This window comes from Cibotium barometz, chromosome 6, assembly GCF_041138505.1.
Source record: "Cibotium barometz isolate CiBa-2024 chromosome 6, ASM4113850v1, whole genome shotgun sequence".
Classification (NCBI taxonomy): Eukaryota; Viridiplantae; Streptophyta; class Polypodiopsida; order Cyatheales; family Cibotiaceae; genus Cibotium; species Cibotium barometz.
In genome coordinates, this window is record NC_141051.1 from 51,636,312 (window position 1) to 51,660,225 (window position 23,914).

General features: G+C 44.4%; 1 protein-coding gene across 1 annotated transcript; it reads right to left on the reverse strand.

The window, feature by feature from the left end:
• Positions 1-472: 472 nt before the first annotated feature.
• On the reverse strand, positions 473-23,685 carry LOC147637852 (uncharacterized). Its single transcript, XM_086799694.1, has 2 exons — positions 23,523-23,685; positions 473-1,298 (listed from the first exon to the last, which is right to left on the reverse strand). The coding sequence occupies exons 1-2, from the start codon at positions 23,618-23,620 to the stop codon at positions 779-781; spliced, it is 618 nt and encodes a 205-aa protein (XP_086655820.1). The 5' UTR covers positions 23,621-23,685; the 3' UTR covers positions 473-778.
• Between the last annotated feature and the right edge of the window lie 229 nt (positions 23,686-23,914).

Genomic DNA, 23,914 nt, shown 5'->3' on the forward strand with positions numbered 1-23,914 from the left:
TCAAAGAAAGGCTCGTGGTTCGCTCCCCCCATCTCCCTCCCTCTTCTTGTTGCATTGCATCTTGACCTCTTAGTAGGGTGGTGGTGGCTGACCTCTTTTGAGGGTTTTAGCCTAACATCGAGCTCTGTGTATAGTAACTTGTGCTGCGAGTACTTTGCACATGATGTAACAATTCTTCGACAAAGCCACACCGATAATTATTTTCTATTGACCCATCCCTCAAAGAACTTGAGAGAAGCATACACAAATAGTCTCAGATCTATGATGCTATATCCATCCTCACATCTCAAATGATGAGAGCCTGCTCAGACCACGTCACAAATTCTCCTTTCCAAAACGGTTGTAGAGCACCCATCTACGAATGCATGTAGCTAAACTAATCCGCTTTCACAAATTAGCTTTGTTATGTGCACAGACACAAAAAAGAACATATACTCCATTCTAGCATTGATCAACTAGTCAACCAGCCTTTGGCACCAACGCAACTTGAATGGTTTTTTTTTTAGCATAATCATGGCGCCCAGTATCATAAGATTAAGTTTAAAAAACTAAACAGATAGACTGTCATGAGAATCATCTTAAGTTTTGAAAATCTCACCGAAAGACCTATAAAATACTTTGAACATGTGTTCTCGTCAAATGTTGCCCCCGTTTTAACTCCAGATTCTGCTTCAACCAGATAGCATTACTACAAGTTCACTTGCTATCTTGAAAATGCAAACTTCCCATCACTAGTGACAGCAATGCAAGCATTTGCACAGCCAGCACAAGCTTAAGACTAGTTTTGCTTTTTTGCTTTCCCTGCAGTGGTGCTATTTGAGTGTTTCCCTTCCTCTCCTTCTCTTTTGAACAATCCCTCTACATTGAGCACCCCACCAATAGCACAGAGCATCGCAACTCCAAACATGGGCAAAGCAAAGACATCACTTTGTTTACCACCCAGCGTATAGATGTACCAAAGGATTGTTACCATGCCACATGCACTCACTAGCGTTGTACCAAGAATGGCCACAAACGCCCCTACTACACACAGATAGCTACCAATTACAATGCCCACTTTAAGCAAATAACTTTCCTCTTTGGAACGGCCTTTGACTGACATGTTCACGTCCTTGAGTATAGTGTTCCAATCAGGGAAAGCAAATGGCTCATTATCAGCAACAATCGCTTCGATCTTCGAAAACGCCAATCCTGGATAAAGAAGTGCCTTTACAACCCCTTCATAAGCACCATTAGAGAGGAGACTAGCAGCCACTACTTCCACAGGACTAGAGCATAAACCCTTTTGGCAAGGAATGCTGCAAGGGAGCACAAAAACGTTAGTTAAATGTAGCACCTATGTCAGGCATTTTCCTCACTCATTCCCTCTATTGTAATGACACACTACAGTGATGGCCTACAAAGCCAAGGTGCAGAGGAGCATTGCTTGAATGCATAATTCCAAGGACTCCCTAGCTCAGATTTCACAACATTTACATAACAAAATAGGTAAGACTATTGTCACGTGCCCTGCTATACTAGGGTGCCACGTGGACATCCCGTGCAGTCAGTACATTTAGATACCTTTTCTGATGGGCCAAGAACATGTCGTGAACCCTAGTCCACGGACTTGTTGCTAGATGCCATCTAGGTCATTAGGGTTGAGTCCTGTCGTGCCCCTGGTACAAGTCATATGTAACCCTCTTTGCAAGATGTAATGTTGTACATGCTTACTAGACATATACCTAGATGAATCCAAGAACATGCCCAAATTCACCTTATAAGAAAGTGAAATTTATAACCTCATGGTAGTCATCCACAAGAAAATAAACCATCAACTCCATGCATACTATAGACTAGATACTACGACATCCCCACTAACGTCATCAGTGCCCAATAGTGGGTGTAGAACTTGGTATTAATATATGCTCCCCCCCCCCCCCCCCCCCCCCCCCCACACACACACACACACAAGAGCATACATTTATACAAAGGTCTGTGTACTGAGTTTTTTTCAAAGCTCCGGAGATACAGGGCAGACTCGGCCATAATGAAGCCTAGCACTAAGGATCATAATAAATAGAAAGAATTATTACAAAAAAAAAGGTAGTTGACATATGCACCACTAAAGATAGAAAGAATTAACACAATATCAATTGGCTGCAACCTGGACGAAAACTTCACAATGTGAAATTTGCATGTCCACTAATACAGCATAAAGACATACCTAGATGAATCCAAGAACATGCCCAAATTCACCTTATAAGAAAGTGCAATTTATAACCTCATGGTAGTCATCCACAAGAAAATAAACCATCAACTCTATCATGCATAGTATAGACTAGATACTACGACATCCCCACTAACGTCATCAGTGCCAAATAGTGGGTGTAGAACTTGGTATTAATATGTGCTACCACACACACACACACTCCACGCGTGCACACACACACACACACATGAGCATACATTTATACAAAGGTCTATGTATTGAGTTTCTATCAAGAGCTCCGGATATACAGGGCAAACTCAGCCATAATAAAGCCTATCACTAAGGATCATAATAAATAGAAAGAATTATTACAATAAAAAGATAGTTGATAGGGAAAATGCACCACTGAAGATAGAAAGAATTAACACAATATCAACTAGCTGCAACTTGGACGAAAACTTTACAATGTGAAATTTGCATGTCTGCTAATACAGCATAAAGATATACCTAGATGAATCCAAGAACATGCCCAAATTCACCTTATAAGAAAGAGCAATTTATAACCTCATGGTAGTCATCTAGAAGAAAATAAACCATCAAATCCATCATGCATAGTATAGACTAGATACTACGACATCCCCACTAACGTCATCAGTGCCCAATAGTGGGTGTAGAACTTGGTATTAATATACGCTCCCACACACACACACACATACACACACAAGAGCATACACTTATTAGACCTATGGTTGGTCGAGTGTCTCCAACAACCAAGTCAAGTGTCAAGTCTTTGTCCAAAGTCCTGGGCAAATGTGTCATGCAATGTGTGAAAGCCACATTTGTCCTGTGGTGTCTAGTGCCTACTAGAGACTTATTAGACCTATGGTTGGTCGAGTGTCTCCAACAACCAAGTCAAGTGTCAAGTCTTTGTCCAAAGTCTTGGGCTAATGTGTCATGCCATGTGTGAAAGCCACATTGTCCTCTGGTTACTAGCAATGGTCAATTTGGGGCCATGGTGGCTGTGCCCATGGGCACCTGTGAGTCGAGGACCTAAAAGGGACACTGGGTAATGACTGGACAAGTGGGATCTGGGGTGACCTAAAGTGGGAGCCCATCTCTCTTTTTCTTCTTTTTTTGAGGGAAGGGGGGGGGGGGGGGGGGGGGGGGGAGTTGGGGGGCATAAAGTGCGATGTGGAAGTGTGCCCTTAGCACAGGTGCTTGTTGCAACCCTAGCCATCCATGTACACTACATTGGGAGCTGAGGTCTCCATCTTGTCATAGCCAATTCTATGAAGCATCTACTCTCAACCTCTAACATGCAACCAGTACGAGGTATAATGCACAACAAGGCCTTCTTTATACCTTTATGTTAGTGAGCATGAAGCAATCCACTTTAATCTTTATTCACAAAAGAGAGAGCTGTAGAGAGAGAATGTAAAGTCGACACCGGATTGAGTCCCAATCTACCCACTTAAGGGCCCCCACCCACAAGTAAAAGTATTTGCTTTACTGCTTTGGAGAACTTCTTTACAATGCTGAAAACTTACCGAAGACGGTTGACTGAGGATTGCCAAACGCAAGGACAATGTAGACCAAATGTCCATCAAACGGACTGAAGACACCTCTGAAGACACTTTGGAAGCATCATGCACACCCAGATCTGTTGAGGGAGATGCAAGAATGAAGGCTGAACGTTGAAGAAGACTTCGGGATGCCTTGGACTGAAGCACAATAAAGTGCTTAGTTGAGATTATATATGCACAAGCCCTAGGACTCAAGCACACATACTTCTGCACTTGTTTACTGCAGAAACTATGAAAGAATGAGATGATTTATGCAATGGACTGAGGGGCTGCTTATATATGCTCCTATGCTGCTGGTTGGTTTTCCTTATTGCTGTCGGCCTGCTGAATATGCTCATGACTGCAGAAAATAATCATTAAATGCTGTTGATTCCACACGTGTGAGTGGGCTGCCCTTGCTGTTGGTTGACAGTGTTACATGCATGGAAGTCTTACTGTACTTGATCCAGCCCTAAGCCTACTGATTAGGAACACTACTGATGCTTAACACAATGAATAAATATCAAAGAGGAGAGAGATAAGATGAACTGTATTTTCACTATATTACTATGATACAAAAAGATGTATTTTATCTGAACTACTGATGTGGCCTACGGCCTTTCCAAAAGGACTGAATTCTTGCTGTAGGACTGACTGTTGACTGACTACGACCTGCTCCATATGGGGGATCAGATACCTATGTTTTATGCTGGCCTAGCCTTATATAGGCTCCGATAATGCCCTATAAACTGGCCGACTGCTGTCAATCAGCAGAGCACAACTGAATAAGCATTAAATGCTGCCGACTCCATATGATTGGTTCTGTCCACCCGGGCCAACAGCTCCTCTGACCATGTGGGCCTCTTTTGTGCTTGTCTAAGCCTGCTAGTGCCCTAAAATTACTCCTAAAGTGCTACCTGAATCAGGATTAGATGGAGTTAGATGTGAGGTTTAGTCATGTCCACAACTGTGCACATAACAGACACGGTTCTAATGCTCTTGTAGAGCTGCCAAGTGAGTCTTATGCCATTTGGTGGCCCTTTTTGGTGGCCCACAAGAAGGCTCCTATGGCTGGCCTAGAGCCTTGATTCCCCTTGCTAACAAAGGCTTCTACATGCTTCCTATGGAATGCCTACGCTAAGATGACCTATATGAACTCATTGTTCTGCAAGTGGGTTAAGTGACAGACTATGACACCTAAGGCTTGGAAAGACCTATGTAGCTCGTGCTTGACATGTCCTTGGGCTAGGGTTCACAATGAGGTCACGGCATATGACAAATAATCCTAAACAGGTATTAGTACTGTACAAATGTAGCACTAATGATGAGCCAATGTGTCACATGGCACCTAAGTGTATGGGTGCATGTGACATTCCCTTGTGTATTCCTAGTTTCCATAGCTAGTGGAAGAGAGCTTACGAAGCCCATGCCTATATCTTGAGAAGGTCCCTTGAGAACACACAAAGGCTGCAGCAACCTGGCCTGCTTTGAATGTGGAACCTTCGCTTTTTGGCAAATTTGGCATGCTTGGACATATTGGTAGATGTCACCATTTGGTCGCCCAAGTGGTCTTCCTCTATTTTCGTGCCAAGGTACGGGAGGCCAAGGAGCTTTGTGTCGCCCGTATTGAGGCCAAGAATCGCGTCACCTACGGGAGGCCAAGCCTCATGTTACCCGTAGTGTGGCCACGATGTGGAACCCATTGTCAAGGACCCTAGTTTAGGCTTCAAACTGAGCCAGTTCCATGCTCGCGAAGACTTGCTATTTACAAGTTCCCAGAATGGGAGATATTTCCATTGCATAATGCATATGCATGCATCTCTACCTGTTTGAAACTCTTTTTCACGTGGCTTGTTTTCTTGTGAATGCCTGCTATGACGTGTCCATTCACGGGCAGAGGACGCCCACCCGTGAGCCATGTGAATGCCTATTATTCTGACATGGTTTTTGGCATGTGAACAAGTGGTAAGTATTCATTTAACCCTTGTTTATTATTGTAAAGGTTTTATAACCTTAGCAATTCACACTTATTAAAGTTAGGACTAGCTCCATAGTTGTCTTCAAGACGCGTACCGCAACAACCGCACGTAAAGTACGGGACGAACCGAAACAAAATGACACCGAAACGTTTTTTTCCCCCATTGGTGTTTCACTACTGACGTGTGAAACGAAACATACGTTTCGTACTGTACGGTACGGTACAGCAACAAAACGAACTTGGAAAAACAATTGCACCATTTTTTGACCCTTTTTGGCTCGTTTTTTATCATTTTTTTGGCCTGCTTGTTGTAGTTGTTTGGGGCATGGCTTAGGCTCCCTTCACGGTGGCTTCACCTTGGTGCTTGTATAAGATCTCTCAAGCTCTCTCTCTCTCTCATGCTCTAGAGTCTCTGTCAAGCTCTCTCTCTCTCATTCTCTCTCTCTCTCTCTCTCTCTCAAGGCTCAAGCCTCAAGCTCTCTCTCTCTCTCTCTCTCTCTCTCTCTCTCTCTCAGTTTTGGTCTCATAGGCCACTATGGCCTCTTAGAGACGTTAATATATCATTTCATTTCATTTCTCAAGGCTCAAGCCTCAAGCCTCAAGCGCTCTCTCTCTCTCTCTCTCTATAGAGGTGGGGCGGTCCAGGCGCCCCAAGATGAGAGGCCCATCTCGACACCGGCGGAGACTACAACAGAGGATCAGGACCATACTAGCACGGCATGGGAGATGTCCAGTCAGAGTACTCACCATGGAGGACATTGAGGATATCCGCCATCGACCGGTGAGAGACATCTTTGGATAGTGATGTGTATGATGCTTACCTTTGTTGCTAGAGTTTTCCTCCCAGATGTTATCCATTAGGAGCTCCTAGTACCGTACTTTTCCTCATAGTTGTTTCAGTTTCAGTTAGTTGTTTAGTTGTTTTTAGCTTTGCTTACACAGACATTGTATCAGATACACCAATTGTTGTAACCTTTTTGGTCTCATAGGTCATTTTGGCCTTCTGAAGACGTTAATATATCATTTCATTTCATTTCATTTCTTTCTCAGACATTGTATCAGATCCACCATGATGTAACTTTTTGGTCTCATAGGTCATTATGGCCTTTTGAAGACGTTAATATAACATTTCATTTCATTTCTCAAGGCTAAAGCCTCAAGAGTCAAGCTCAAGGCCCAAGCTCTCTCTCTCTTGAGTGACGAGTCTCAACTCTCAAGGCTCAAGCTCTGTCTCCCCCTACCTCTCTCCCTCTCCGGAGTCCCGCCCTCTAGGAACTAGGCTCTAGCCTTTCCCTCTCTCTCTCTCTCTCAAGCTCTCCTTCCCTCTCTCTCTCTCTCTCTACACCAACACCTATTGCAGACCCACAGACATGGCACACATATGCAGAGGGCCTATACCACGCCCCATAGCAGCCACCTGTACCTCAGCCACAGGAGCCTCGACCTACCACAGCTAGCTTCTTTACCCACTCGATAGTAAAGGAAGCTATCCACCGCCTACAGCATGGACGGGCCGCCGACCATATGGGCCTGTAGGGTGAGCATCTCATATATGCAGTAGATTCTTTGGCTCCTTTTCTTGCACACCTGTTTAACAGGGCACTAGCAAAGGGTTTGCCTACGGAGAGGACGATGCACACCATTGTGTTGATTTACAAAACAAGGGATATGCTCAATCCGAGCAACTACAGGACGGTTATGGTTGGCCACGTGTTGGCCAAACTCTATGGTGCAGTGTTGGAGCAAGAGCTTAGCTTATATGCTGAGCGAGCAAGTTTACGCTCATCAAGGCAGGCATGCTTCAGGAGAGCTTTCTCTACCACTGACCATGTATTCACTTTAAGATGTATGATTGATCAGGCCAAAGTGAGGAAGAGAAAGCTCTATTGCTGCTTCAAGGATTTCCGCAAGGCATTTGACACAGTACCACGAGAGAGGCTCTTTCAGCACCTGCAGTCTCTTGGCATACCCGTAGATATGACATGGGGCATCTATGCATTATATGAGCAGGTTTTTGGGCGAGTCAGATGTCCAGGAGGTATGTCCGAGACTATTGCTAGCACCATTGAAGTGAAGCAAGGATGCCCACTTTCCCCCACACTATTTGGGTTATACATTGATGAGGTGGCTGACTTCATTACACGGGGAGGCGGAGATGGAGTTGATTTAGCAGGTACCTCAGTACATATTATGCTTTATGCTGATGATATTGTATTAGTGTCTGAGTCTCCAGGTGGTCTACAGCAGCATCTACATGCACTCGATGATTTCTGCACACAGAGGGGTCTTACTGTGAGCCTTGGGAAAACCAAGGTTATGGTCTTTCATACATCGAGACAGGGCAGGAGTCAGCTGACATTCACTCTCGATGGACGCCAGGTGGAGGTGGTGACATCATACGTGTACCTAGGGGTTACCTTCTCTGCTGCAGCCACGCTTCACCATGGGTTTAGCAGCCAGAGCTAGATTGACACGGGGATATGCAGCATTGGCTATGCTAGAGACACAGTGCCACCAGGCGCATTTTCACGAGCCCCGGACGAAGGAGTGGCTATTTGACACATTAGTCACACCGGCATTGATGTATGGAGCAGCGGTATGGGCGCCAAGCCTTGCTACCCATTGGTGGACACAGATAGAGAGACCACAGGCCCTCATGATGGCACGCATGATACGCAGCAAACCGTCAGTACCTCATGACATTATCCGAGCAGAGTTTGCTGCACCTCCTATGATGGTAGAGGCCATATTTCAGACTATATGCCTGCTAGACAGATTCAGAGAGATGCCACAGGACAGATTGTCATACAGAGCTTTTGAGGCATCTAGACAGCTAGCTGAGGCAGGAGACAGAGGATCATGGTATGCACAGGTCACACATTGGTTCTCACAGCATGGCCTAGACATGGATCATCTACCACCATTCCAGTATGACAGGGATGCACCACATATCCGTCTCTCTCATAGTGAGAGGAACAGAGTATTGAGACAGGATCTATGGCAGCTCTATACACGAGAGACATGCTCACTGGTCCGTGTCTCCCTACGAGTACAGCCAGCAAGAGGAGCCTCTAGATGGCTGTCCTGTAATGTCCTCAAATACCATCTAGGTATATGTCTGACCTGTGGAGCCTGTTGCCCCATATTTGGCTCAACTTCTGGCTCAATCTCCTGCTGAATTTCTGCACCACCTTCATGATTAGCTGGCTGCCCTGCACCCTCATGGGTTGGATCACCAACTATGGAATGAAACTCCATAGGTAGTAGGCCTTCAAACACATCATTTTCAGCCTGATTTGCATCATAACTAGCCATGGATAATTCTGATTTTTCACCAAAAATCACATCCCGACTAGTGAATATCTTCTTGGACAGTGGGTCATATAACCGGTAGCCCTTGCTCTCACGGCTATACCCAACAAAAATACATTTTGTGGCTTTATCATCCAACTTCCTCCTCAACTCTTTGGGTATGTGTGCATATCCAAGACACCCAAAAGTACGAAAGTGTGATACCGAAGGCTTGCGGCCATGCCAAGCCTCAAAAGGAGTAATGGAAACCAATGCCTTTGTGGGACATCGATTCAAAATATGACAAGCACACATAACAGCTTCCACCCAAAAGACATGTGGTAGCTTCTTTGCCTTTAACATACATCTGGCCATCTCCATGAGTGACCGATTCTTCCTTTCTGCAACCCCATTTTACTGTGGAGTATAAGGAGTAGTATACTAATGCTTGATACCTCTACTCTAAGAAAGGAATTCAACATGTGTGACACATATTCCCCCCCTCGGTCAGAACGAAGGGTCTTAACCTTGCATCCTGACTCTGTTTCAGCAAGTGCTACAAACGCCAAAAATGCATCATATACCTATGATTTCCGTGTCAACGGATAGACCCAGCATATACGAGAGAAGTCATCAATAAATGTAGCAAAATAGAAGCAACCTCCTAATGACTTCGTCTGCATGGGACCACAAAGATCACTGTGTATAAGCTGCAACTTTGCAGTTGCTCGTAGAGCCTGATCACGTGGAAAGGAAAACCGATGCATTTTTCCCAAAATACATCCTTCACATATGTGATCTGGAGGCTTCTCCATAAGAGGTAGGTCTGTCAACATGTTATGTCGCTGCATAAGCATAAGACTACCAAAATTTACATGCCCCATGCGAGCATGCCATAACTCCGCATCAACCATAGCTGGAGTAAGAGTGAATGCATGATAAGCAGACTGATCCACTGGCTGAAATGCATCCAACTGATAGAGTCCATGACATAATGTACCAGTAAGCATCAAGGTCAAAGCATTAGCTTTGTCTCTAACCATGCATTTGTCATCATCAAAGTTGACTTGCATACCACACTGTGCTAAAGAAGAAATGGACAACAGATTCTTCTTTATCTCCCTGGTACATATAAGGCATCTGTAAGGCGAAGAATAGAGCCATCAATGGCTGTGAGCTGAATCTCCCCAATGCCACGAACTGGATATGAAGCATTATTGGCACACTGAACGGTCTTGCCAACAGGGGCAGGGCATACATTACAAAACAAATCCCTGCGAGATGTGATATGCTTTGAAGCACCACTATCAAAATACCAAGTACATGCATGCTCAGTCACATTGAGTGCCTGTGAAGACCAAGAGGCATCATAACTGCATATGTAGAAACAGTAATCCATGTCTTCAACAAAGGAAGCAGTCTCCGGAGGAGCTTTAGAGGTATCTTTTATAGACAACCCAGACTCCTTCTCCTTCTCTTTGGCAATCCTCTTCCTACACTCTGTGATGTAGTGACCTGGCTTACAATAATGGCATTTGCCCTTCTTCTTGGGCTGTCCATCACCTTTCTTGGTATCCTGAGATGAACCACCATCACCTGAATTCTGATTTGAACTCTTTGGCTGAAACTTGCCTTTCCCTTTTTGACCTGTCACAAATGCTTGTTCAGCACTTGTGTTCATGTTCATGTTCTTCCTGATTTGCTCTTCCTGTAACACGAGAGCAACAAGTTCCTGATACTTTAGGGGCTCAATAGCATTCCTCATGCTGAGGTTCAAAGAGGTATGAAAAGCCAAGTAGGATCTTGGCAAAGAGTTTAAGATGGTGGATACAAGCTGTGTCTTAGGAATAATCTCATCCACATTGATGAGTTGCTCTCTCAAATCCTGCAGCTTGTTCAAGTGGCTAGACATATCATCTCCTTCATGCATCTTCTGATTTTCCAGCTGTCTTTTCAAAAATGAGATCCGTGCCTCATTACGAGCAGCATACATCTGCTCCAAAGTCACCCATGCATTCCGTGAAGAGCCAGCTGAACGAATATGAGGTATAATAGACCTCTGTACTGACAATGCAATAAGTGATAAGGCTTGTGCATCTTTGGCATCCCATGTCTTCTGGGCATTTGTTCTTTGAACAGGCTGTGGCTGAACCGGTGCCTGTGCCTGTTGTCCTCTTCCACGAGCACCCCCTTGAGGAGGAGTCTTTGGAGCCAATGGACCTAGACGTGGTTCATCACCACTAACAAAATCCCAAAGACCTTTTGCCACGAGCACATTTCTCAGCATGAAACTCCACAAGGAGTAATTCATGCCATCCAGCTTGTCTTCCTTAGACAAGTACGTGAACACATCACTCTGCTGTTGATTTGCCATTATGCCAGTGCACAATGTTGTACCTGTGTATCAAAAACCCAAAAGCAACAACCCTGAAAGCAACTGTACTCCACTGAGTACAACTGACCCAAATATGCTTGCACTCTCAATCCTCTAAATGTGCAAGACAATGCACCACTGACTGAGTAGAGCAACAAAAGTGGCTCACACAGTGCCAAAATGCCCAAAAAATGCCCAAAATTTTTGCACCCAAAGCCTTGCAAAAGCCTATAGAGGTTTCTTTGCAAGAAAACCTCCCTGTATCTGCCAGAAAAGCTTTCACAGAAAAAACGCCCAAATTTCAAAACATGTAAAGCTTTAAATGTTACCCATGTAATTTTGCAGGTACTGGTCGGCTGTTGTTTGCTCTTCCTGCAAGAGTAAACCCACTAGCTCTTCAAAAGTGACGGGATCACCACCTCCTCTCATTGAGAGGTTGAGAGAGGTGTGAAAGCCCAAGTAAGAAAGTGGTAAAGAATGAAGAGTATTGGTGACCATCTGTCTGTCTGAGATAACCTCATCAATGTTGAGCAATTGTTCCTGCAAATCTTTCACTTTGGTGAGATGATCTGCCATGGAGTCACCCTCATCCATAGAAAGAAGATCCAATTGCCTCTTCAAGTAGGCAACTCTTGCCTCGTTGCGTATCTGATACATTGCTTCCAATGTGTCCCATGCAAGCTTCGATGTCTTGCAAGAACGAATGTGCGGAATAATAGTCCTTTTCACTGAAAGGGCTATCAATGACATGGCCTGTGCATCTCTAGAGTCCCATCTCTTCTGCTCTTGTGTAGTATGCACTGGAAAAATTCAATTTAGTACCAAAATTTTCAAACAATGACCTCCAAAAATGACCGGTAAACTTGGCATCTCGGTCTGACACTATGGTCCTAGGAATGCCACCGCTTACTCGTACTAGGAGGTAAATTCGTGACAAAGTCCATTGAAATATCTTTGAAAGGACCCTCAAGAATTTGTTGAGATATCGAGCTCATCTAGTGAAGCGGACACTAATGACCCGCCTGGGAGATAGGCCCCACACTGCATGGTTGGTGAGATCATGGGTGATATACGGCCAGTGGGATGACAGGCTGTGTGACAGCCATTCTAGAGACTGGCATAGTTATAGCGCCAGCTCATTTAGTTGGGTTCACACTATAGAGAACCCTAGTATGTATTTGGTTGAGTACCTTTTCATATCGTGTGTACTCTTATCTTTGTATATGGTGTGTTGAATGTTGTGTGAAGAATAAGATTTTCAGCCTCTCACCTTGTGTGTTCTCTATTAGGGTTTTGTGAGTGTGTGTGTGCTTGCAAGAGCTCAAGCTCTCTTCTGCCCTGCATCTTTTCATGGTATCAGAGCCTGGTTCATGCTAAGGGTTGAGCTGCAAGCAAGAGAAGCACAAGAAACGGTAGGAGGGTAAGAGCTTCATCTACTGCAAGGAGGTCAAACAGTTGCCATTGGGTGTATGTATGCACATTGAGGTCACACCGTCACTGGTTGTGACATTTGAGTGTAGTACAGTACCGCTGCAGAAAATATAGCACTTTGTGCAGGACAAACCAGAGTGTCGTTTCTGGTAAATTTGTGTCTGGCAAGATGTCAAATGATGGCATAAACTAGATTGTTGCTGAGAAGCTTGACAAAAACAACTTCCAGGTTGACAAATTTCTTGATGGGAAAGGGTTACTGGGATACATAGAAGGTGAGCATGAAGAGGCACTGGAGATACCGAAGATCAATCCGACTGCTGCAAATGTGAAAGAGTTCAAGAATTGGAACCAAGGAGCCAGAAAAGTTATGTATTGGCTCTCTATCAGTATACAGGACACCATGATTGGGCACATACAGGATGCCAAGTCCCCCAAGGAGGCGTGGGACACCTTGGTAAAACTCTATGAAACGAATACCAAGGCACGAAAGATACAGTTGAAGAATGAACTTCATACTGTGGAGAAAAAGTGTATGTCTGTGAATGACTATACATTGAAGATCAAGGATATTGTGGAATCCCTTGCATCTATTGGTGTTTCAGTAGATGACAATGATAAGGTAGAAGTCTATCTACGTGGTCTCGAGCCACAATACAAGGCGTTCAAGACGTCTATTCAGACTCGGGAAAACATTCCCAATTTCATAGATTTGGTGTCTATGTTGATTATAGAAGAGAAGAGCTTGGGTGAAGACCAACAGTCTTTACAAAACAAAAACAGTTCAGAGCAACAGGCCTTCTAAACAAGTTCAGAAAGAGGACGAGGTAGAGGAGGCCGTGGACGCGGCCAAAGACGTGGCCGAACAGGTAATCAGAATTATGGCCAGCAGCAGCAACAACAACAACAACAGTCCCAGAATTCACAACAACAACACGTAGGTGGAAGAGGCCAATTCAAAGGCAGGGGGAGTCAAAGAGGTCGTGGAAATTGGCAAAGGCAGTATAATGATACACGTGGATGCTTTTATTGTGGTAAGCCTAGACATGTGCAGGCAGATTGTTATAAGAAGCAGACTGACATGCAAAATGGAAAATTGCAGCAAAACAACTATGCATCCTGGAGCAAAAACACTGAGGATAATGAAAGGTTGTTTGTTATGCAGCATGTCGTTAATGCCATGTTTGAAAATGTTAAAGCAGCACATAAAGATCATGTATGGTACGTTGATTCAGGTGCTTCGAATCACATGACAAGTCATGGGGAGTGGTTCAAGGAGATGAAAAACCTTGAAAGACCAGGTTTTGTGGAAACAGGGGATGACACTGCTCATCCAATTGCCCATGTTGGAGATGTGCCATTGTCTATGCAGGATGGAAAAGTGAAGTACCTTGCAGATGTACTTCATGTTCCGAATATAACAAAGAATCTGGTTTCAGTTGGCCAAATGATTGAGCAGGGTTTGCAGGTTCGGTTTAACCCTAATGGTTGTTATGTTGAAGACTTTAAAGACAAGTGCAGGTTGGTTGCAAAAGGCAACAGAGTGGGCAGAATGTTTACATTGAATGTAAACATGCTTGAAGTGAGTGCTGCAATGTTTGCAAATGGTTCAGGAACTGTTGCAGACACAGACAATTGACATAAAAGAATTGGACATGTGAATGTGCAGAGAATGAAGTCTATGCAGACTAAAGAAATTGTGACAGGACTGCCAAAGTTTTAAGTTGAAGGTATCCAAAAAAATATGTGAAGCATGCCAATTTGGAAAGCAAACAAACCATGTATTTCCACGTGACAGAAATGTGAGCAAAAATGCACTAGATGTTGTGCATTCAGATGTATGGGGTCCTACGAAGACCATGTCTATGGGAGGCTGCAGATATTATGTGACATTTATTGATGACCACACAAGGAAAGTGTGGGTATACTTCATGAAGGAGAAGAGTGAGGTGTTCACTCATTTTCAGAATTTCAGAGTTATGGTTGAAAAGCAAATAGGGAAACATGTAAAGTGCCTCGTCAGACGGAGGGGAAGAGTACTTCTCCAATGAGTTCTCTGAATTTTTGCAAAAGAATGGTATTTAGAGACAGTTTACATGCAGTTACACTCCACAGCAAAATGGAGTTGCTGAGCGGAAAAACAAGCACATTGCTGAGATTACCCGAGCATTGATGGGAGAGAAGAATATGCCGCATAGCTATTGGACTGAGGCTGTTTCTACAACAGCTTACATCATGAACAGGACTCCAACTGCAGCCATACATGATGTAACTCCAGAGGAGAGGTTTACTGGCAGAAAACCTGATTTGTCTCATCTGAAAGTCTTTGGATGCATTGCATATATGCATGTGCCAAATGAGCTGAGAACTAAGTTGGATCCAAAAGCTGAAAAATGTGTGTTTATTGGGTATTCCCTTGAGCAAAAGGGATACAGGTGTTATAACCCTGCTACACGTGAGTTGAGGGTAAGTAGGGATATTGTTTTTGATGAGATAAGCAGTTGGTATGCTGCTGAAAAAGAAGCTGTTGGGGCTGATGTGAGTGGAAATGTGGTTGCACAGAATGCAAGTCAGCAATCACAGTCTTTGAGTGGACCAGGAGAGTCCTCATCTAGTGGTTCAGTTGATAGACCATGGAGTGGCAGGCTGCGTCATAATACCAGTCTTGCAAATGTGATTAGTACATCACATAAAGGCAAAGAGAAAGTGGTTTGAGCCCCTTAGTATGCCTGACATTTCTGCAGGGCATTCTCATGTTGATGGAGAGTCTAGTGGCTCAGAGATGAGCCTTGATGAGAATCTTGGAATACAGCTATGAGAACACCTGGTGTAAAGAAGGCTATGGAAGCCATGAATGCAAAGCTGCGAAGATCTGGGAGAGTGAAGAATCCTGTGCAGAGGTTTACTTATGATGGTTATGTGGCACATCACTATGCATACATGGCAAAAGTTGTGCAGGTTGTAGAGCCCACATGCATTGATGAGGCTATTTGGAAATGTGTGTTGGGAGAAAGCTATGGATGAGGAGATGGATGCACTATATGGAAATGAGACTTGGGATTTAGTGCAATTGCCTGAAGGCAAGAAAGCCATTGGATGCAAGTGGGTGTACAAAGTAAAACATAACAGTGATGGAAGCATAAGCAAGTACAAGGCTAGATTGGTAGCCAAAGGATATGTGCAAACATATGGCATTGATTATGAGGAAACTTTCAGCCCAGTTGCCAAGATGGCAACAGTGAGAGTTGTGATAGCAATGGCTGCGTCAAAGCAATGGTCTTTACATCAGATGGATGTAAAGAATGCATTCTTGCATGGGGATTTGCAGGAAGAGGTGTATATGTTGCAGCCACCTGGTTATGAGGATGTGAGTCACCCCGAGCATGTTTGCAGGTTGAAGAAAGCCTTGTATGGCTTAAAACAAGCACCAAGAGCATGGTCTGATAAGATTTCTGAATATCTTGTCACTATTGGCTTTCATGTAGCCAATGCAGATTTCTCGCTGTATGTGAGACACAGTGATAGAGGGGTTGTGCTTGTTGTCATCTATGTAGATGACCTGATCATTACGGGGGACCATGATGCAGAGATCTTTGATGTAAAGATCTTGCTTAGACAGAAGTTTGAGATGAAGGATGTGGAGGGACTCAGATATTTCTTGGGCATTGAGGTGATTAGGTCACCACATGGTATTGGATTACTACAGAGACAGTATGGCTTGGACATGTTGTCCAAGTATGGTATGACAGGCTGTAAGCCTATCTCAATGCCATTGGATCAGAATGGCAAGCTGAGTGCAGATTCAAGAGAGATTTTGGAGAATCCTACTATGTATAGGCGCATAGTAGGAAGCTTGATCTACATGACGATCACCAGGCCAGATTTGAGCTATGCTATTGGGTTAGTGAGTCAGTTTATGCAGGTTCCTCGAAAGCCGCATTTGAATGCATTGAGACGCATACTGAGGTATGTGAGGTCTACTTTGCATTGTGGACTATTTTATGAAACTGGGACAGAGATATGTGTACATGGGTACACAGATGCTGATTGGGCTAGTAGTATCTCAGATAGAAGATCTACTAGTGGCTTCATGTTTTCTTTGAGGAGTGCTGCTGTGACTTGGAGCAGCAAGAAGCAGCCTACGGTTGCTCTATCCAGTACAGAGGTGCTGCTATGGCAGCATGTGAGGTAGCTTGGTTGAGAAAGCTACTTGCAGATTTGGGTCTATCAGTGGATAGACAAGTTGTCATTTTCTGTGACAACATTAGCAGTATACAGTTGGCCAGGAACCCAGTTTTTCATGCTCGCACGAAGCATATAGAGGTCCACTACCATTTTGTCACAGAGAAGGTTTTGGCAGGAGACGTTGACCTTGTTTATGTCAGCACACAGGATCAAGTCGCTGACATCTTCACCAAAGCATTGGGTATAGAGAAGCTCCGCAGATTCAGGACTTCGCTTGGTGTACATGAGATGGAGTTGAGCTCGAGAGGGAGTATTGAGATATCGAGCTCATCTAATGAGGCAGTGGACACTGATGACCCGCCTGGGGGATAGGCCCCACACTTACACCACTAGCATGGTTGATGAGATTTTGAGTAATATGCGGCCAGTGGGATGACAGGCTGTGTGACAACCATTCTAGAGACTGGCATAGTTATAGCACCAACTCATTTAGTTGGGTTCACACTATAGAGAACCCTAGTATGTATTTGGTTGAGTACCTTTTCATATCGTGTATACTCTTATCTTTGTATATGGTGTGTTGAATGTTATATGAAGAAGAAGAAGATTTTCAGCCTCTCACCTTGTGTGTTCTCTTTTAGGGTTTTGTGAGTGTGTGTGTGCTTGCAAGAGCTCAAGCTCTCTTCTTCTCCCCTGCATCTTTTCAGAATTGGCAAGGGCTGTAATAACCCTATCTTCTTTTCACGAGGAGCTTTCACCTTTTGACAAATATCACAGTGTTGTACATATGTAAACACATCTCGCCTCATCTTTGGCCAATAATATTGCCGTTCCAATTTCTCCAAAGTCGAAGTCATGCCCCTATGACCACCAGTAATAGCGTCATGGGCATCATGGAGAAGAGCTGCCCTAAACGACTTCATGGCACATAGTCGGCCTTTGTAGAAAAGCCAACCATCGCGTATCAGAAAGTGGCATGGTCCCGTGGCATCCAATGCCTGTTCCCACTATGTACCGAATTCCTCGAAATCCGCATACGTGTGCTTCATGTCATCTAGTCCTGTACCAACAAGATTGAGTCTAGTGGTCTAAATCGAAGTCACTTGTCCCTTCCTGCTCAAAGCATCGGCCACTGGATTGGCCTTTCCTGGAAGGTACTCCATCATACCACCGAATTATTGGAATATCTGACTCCAGCGGTGTTGTCGATCACTTCATTGTGCACTTAGCATTGTCTGAATCCAGCGTAATGCTTGATGGTCAGTGCGAACCTCATAGTCACGGCCATATAAAAAATGTTTCCAATGTTTCAAGGCCTGTATAACTGCTAGGAGTTCACGATCGTAGACTGAGTAATTTTTTCCTGTGGGCAGTAACTTACGAGACATGTAAACTACTCGATGACCATTTTGTTGTAACACACTGCCAATTGCAATATTACTCGCATTGGTGATCACTTGAAATGGCTCGTCCCACGAGGCAAGTGCTAAACAAGGCGCTTCTGATAAAGCCACCTTGGGATTCTTGAATGCCTCCAACGCTAGTGGAGTTATTCGAATCCGTTCCCTTCTTGTCTTCACTCCCTTTAGTAGATCGGTGAGTTCTGCCGAGAGGTTAGAAAACTTGTCTATGTGGGTGGAGTATGCCTAGCATATACCCACAAAGGATATGATGTCATAGGGTGTCTGAGGTATTTCCCAATTGACAATCTCGGCCACTTTAGCCGATCAAGTCGAATGCCTTCGGCACTAATTATGTATCCCAAGTAATGCACCTGGAACAGATAAAATTCTGACTTCTTTTCATTGACGTAGAGCTCGTTGCTTTCCAGCAACTTTCTCCACATCAATGTCATGCTGCTCAACCGTAGCTGAAAATACCAGTATATCATCCAAAAATATAAACACACACTTTCCAATCAAATCCTGGAAAACACGCATTATCATGCGGTTGAAAGTAGCTGGGGCGTTCGTCAAGCCAAATGGCATGACCACAAATTCCTAGTGGACCCGTTCCGTACAGAAGGCTGTCTTGGGGATGTCTCCCTCCACAATCCGCACCTGGTGGTACCCACTCTTTAAATCAAGTTTCGAGAACACCTTTGCTCCATTCAGCCTCTCGAGAATATAATCTATTCGAGGCATCGATAATCTACTCGTCAACTTACTGAGTGCATGATAATCGAGAAGACCCATCTTTCTTCTTGACAAATAAGATCGGTGCTACAAATGGCGACACTGAAGCCAGATTGCAACAATTCTTGGAGTTGGCGGTCCAACTCCGATTCCATTGCCTTGGAAAGGCGATACGGAAACTTGCTCGGGGTTTCCGAGCTTGGGAGGAGGTAAATCTTGTGGTCCTCCGGTCTGGACCGGGGGAGCTGGGGAGAAGTACTCAGCTCTTCTGAAACTTTTCATGGAGAGCCGAGTACTTCTCGGAAGCACTGGCCGCCGTCTGGGTTGTCTCGATGTATAGCATCGCACAATGTGCGCCTTTCCTGACTGCTCGCTTAGCCTGCAAGTGACTTATGAGTGGAAAGTTCGGAATTCCTAGCTCTCACACTTAATGGTCACTGGGGCGTTTGACACATTCCGATTGATGTGGAACGTGTGCTTGTCCCACTTGACATCAGAAAGAAACTTGTGAAACCACTAAATGCCCAAAATTATGTCTGCTCCTACAAGAGGGGCAACCAGCACACTTTTCGCAACGGAATTAACGCGCAAAGTTTATGCCATGAATAACTAATTAGCACTGAGAGCTTCATACTTGATGCTCGTTGTCATGCCTGTGCTAAAACCCTCAACTTGTTTGTCCACCGAAGTCAGGACGAAATAGGCACGCCTAGCGGCCTGTTCCGTGACCACATCCTCCGTGCTGCCGCTGTCAAACAAGACGACGACTCTCTGGCCACCTATGTAGCCAAAGGACTTGAGCAATTCGTTGCACTCATACTCCTGGTCATGGGCGCCCTTCTGCTTATCTTCGAGCTCCCGGCTAATAATTGCGTCAACTGAAGCACCGGGATTTGAAGAACTAGGGGCAGCCACTGGGGTCTGTGGGAGCTGGGCTCACCACGGAAGTTGTGGAGGCCGCAGCGGCAGGCTTTGGAGGCTTCTTAGGACACTCCCGAGAAGTATGTCCTTTTGTATGACAAAAGAAACATCTACCCTCCTTCTCGTACTGAGAAAGCTCCTCAGCACTCAACTTGCCACCTGTCTTGCCTGCCTCCGCTTTCTGGTCTGGAGTAAGCTTAGACACATTGTTCGAGTTCTTGAAGCTAGAGGCTCCTGTGCTCTATCCTAGAAAAGACTCCGTCTGGTTCTGGCCTTTTCCCCCCGAGGCGGTAGCCTTGGGAGTAGCCGCCTGGGAAGTCTTAGGCTTGCCACCATTATGCTTCATTTCTGCACTCTGCGCAAGCGAGAGTGCGTCTTCAAAGATGGCTGGCCTAAACATACGCACCTCCCATTGGATTTGCGTGTCAAGGCCATACAAAAACTGCCCTTTCTTGTCCGAATCAGATAAGCCTAATTGCAAACATAAAGTCGAAATTCTATTGGCAAACTGAAGGACTGGTGGCGCGTTTTGAGGCGCTCCCCTGAACTCGTCTTCGAGTCGCTCAAGGTAGTGGGGCGGTAGAAACCGCTACTTAAGGTCGCGGACAAACTCGTCCCACACACATAAGCTGCCATACCTAATCTGGTGTGGGCATGAGCCCACTGAGTCCACCAAGGAATGGCCTCACCTTCCAAGTACCAACTAGCTAAGATCACTCTGTCAGTATCTGTCTTTCTAACTACGGTAAAGTAAGCTTCAAACTGATGCAACCATGAATAGAGTGTTGTGGGGTCGAGTTTACCATTATACTTATTGAAGTTCATTTTCTCGAGAAAATGATTGGAGGGCGCCGCCGCTTGGAGGTTGCTCAACATACACCTCCTCTTGTAAGTCACCATTAAGGAACACAAATTTTACATCCATTTGATATACGGACCACCGCTGAGAAGAGGCAAGGGTAAGAATTGTCCGAAACGTGGTCATCCTTGTTGTCGGTGCAAAGGTATCCTCGTAGTTGCTGCCAGGCCGCTAAGCATAGCCCTTAGCCACAAGTCTGGACTTGTGCTTGTCCACCGACCCATAGATGTATACTTGGTCTTAAAGACCCACTTGACACCAATGACTGACCATTTTGACGGCCTCGAAACCAACTCCCAAGTGTTAGTCTTCTCTATGGCATCCAGTTCCACTGGCATGGCTTTCCTCCAAGTCTCCTGGGAAAGAGCTTCCTTAACGGAAGTGGGCTCTTTGTCTCGAATGATACGAGACATCAAAGCATAGTTCACTTATAACAGCTCCTCTGATTGACTTTTATCACAAACTCTGTGCGATCTTCAAGGTCCTCACTGAGTAATATGGTACAAATAGGAGATGACTGCTAACAGAGGTTCGCCGCATTGTCCTCCGTCGAACAAAAAACTAGCAAGATGTCACCATCCAAGATCTTCTCTCGAACAAAGTGATATTGTATCTATATACCACCCTTGTCCCCACACTCTTTTTTGTATTAGATCTTCGTGTATATAGCAGAGTTTATACAACTTCTCTTCTCTACACTTCTGTGTTTTGTTTCTCACTGCAGTTGTCTCATTTTCCACTGTGCATTCCGACAACCTCTTCACGAAGCCTCTGCCTTAGCAAATGCTCCGTCAACACTCCAACTCACTGGGATTGGTTTCACATCCAGGAATTAAGGGGGGGTGTTAGCAGTCATCTCTTGTCTGTACCATATTACACTATAGGGAGTGAGGCCCAGTGATGTGGGTGCGCCCGCCCATGTGAGGAATCTCCAGTTTTCTCCAGTTTTGTCCATTTTCTTCCCAATACTGTAGTCGTGTGGGGGGCTCTATTATTTCCATGGTCGGCTGTAGGAGATTGCTGCCAGGAGGTGGCCAACTTGTCTATCTGCTGGCCGACTGGATTTTATCCCAGTCGTGGGCTTTGTTGGGGCTGTCGGCCTGCTTTAGACTGGGCCGACTGCAGCCCCATCCCATATATATTGCGGGCCTTGTCACCCCACTCAGTTGTACCAGCTATTGTATGTATATAGTAGAGTTCAACACCGTCTCTCTCCTCTCTGCTATTCTGCAGTTTTCTTCTCTTTGTTTTCTGTCTCTTTTCCGCTGCATATTCCGACAAACGATTGCTGAATTCTGAGCATTGAAGTTACCGATTCTTCCACCAAGCTTCCGCATGTTACAGATGTTAGGGCTTGACCATATGAGCCTTATACGTACATCAGTTTGCTCATAAGATAAATGTCACATGCATCATCCCTAACATGGATGCATGTGTCATGACTCATACTACTTTAAATCTATGAATGTGTAAATCATTATTACCATTTTTTAGTCCTGATAGGTAAAAGGACAAAGACTTGAGGCTTAGGGATGCACACAAAAACAAGCATATTTAGACTCGAGCCATTTAGCTGCATTTCCGACAAACGATTGCTGAATTCTGAGCATTGAAGTTACCGATTCTTCCACCAAGCTTCCGCATGTTACAGATGTTAGGGCTTGACCATATGAGCCTTATACGTACATCAGTTTGCTCATTAGACAAATGTCACATGCATCATCCCTAACATGGATGCATGTGTCATGTCATGACTCATACTACTTTAAATCTATGAATGTGTAAATCATTATTACCATTTTTTAGTCCTGATAGGTAAAAGGACAAAGACTTGAGGCTTAGGGATGCACACAAAAACAAGCATATTTAGACTCGAGCCATTTAGTATAAATATGAACTTATAAACCTATATCACAATGAGATTATTTAAGTTCTAAGAAGGAACAACAATCTCCCCTTGACATTAGATCAAGCTCACAAGATTCACAAGGGTAGATTCTAGCAACGAAAGAATTAGAATCCTAGTATATGAAGTGATGGAAATCTTGGAAGTCTGGGACACATAGGTCTGGACACCCTGGACAGCAACAGAAAATCCGTACATGCCCTGGCTATTCCAGCCGTGATCAGATCCCAGCCCTCCATCACATCTGTGTTGTATGGAAAACCCGTTTCTCTGAGAAGCCAATTAGATAACTGTCACTCAGCTTTTCCATTAGAAAATTTCAGCCCAAAAGGGGGGGATGATGGAGGGATGCTAGCTCGCCATCGTGACCGTATGCTTCCTCTTGATCTCTCTTTAAGTTAAGCCCGTTGTCTGATTTATTTTGAGAATCTTTTAATTCATAAACCACCCCTAGTGTTCTGTGTATGCTTGTACCTTCCCTAACTGAGATAATCACACTCACAAAGTGTCTGTCGCTTGATAATTCGTTTCTGATCAGAAATAACAAAACAAGATCTGACACTGGGCAAATACTTGATATCATGTGCAATGCGACTATGATACAAGCAGACGATCAGAGCTCTAAAGCAAGCGAGAAAACTCGTTCTCAACCACGAAAGCTTACAGAGATGGAAAAGGGAGGGAGTTACCTGAAGAGGGGAAAAGAGAAGAGGATGATGAGGAAGTAGAACTGGGACGCGCGATGCCTCCACCCACCGAAAGGCGCTGCCGATGTCTCCCCGGCCATCCCCTCGCCTAGTGAAGTAGCACTGAGTCAAACTTCTCGTTGCAAATCCCCGATTGCAAAGAAGAGTCTCTTACACTTTACTCAAATCATAACTATTAATTTTAAAAAAATCATAACTATTAATTTTAAAATTTCAAAAAAAAACAACTACAGAATATTCCTCTACCCTTCCTTTGGTTGATAAACTTCTTAATATCTATACCTATACTTACAAAAGTAATAAATGATAATCAAAACATATCCACATCTAAAAATCTTCAAAAACAAAATTACAAAAATACATAGAATTTCCCC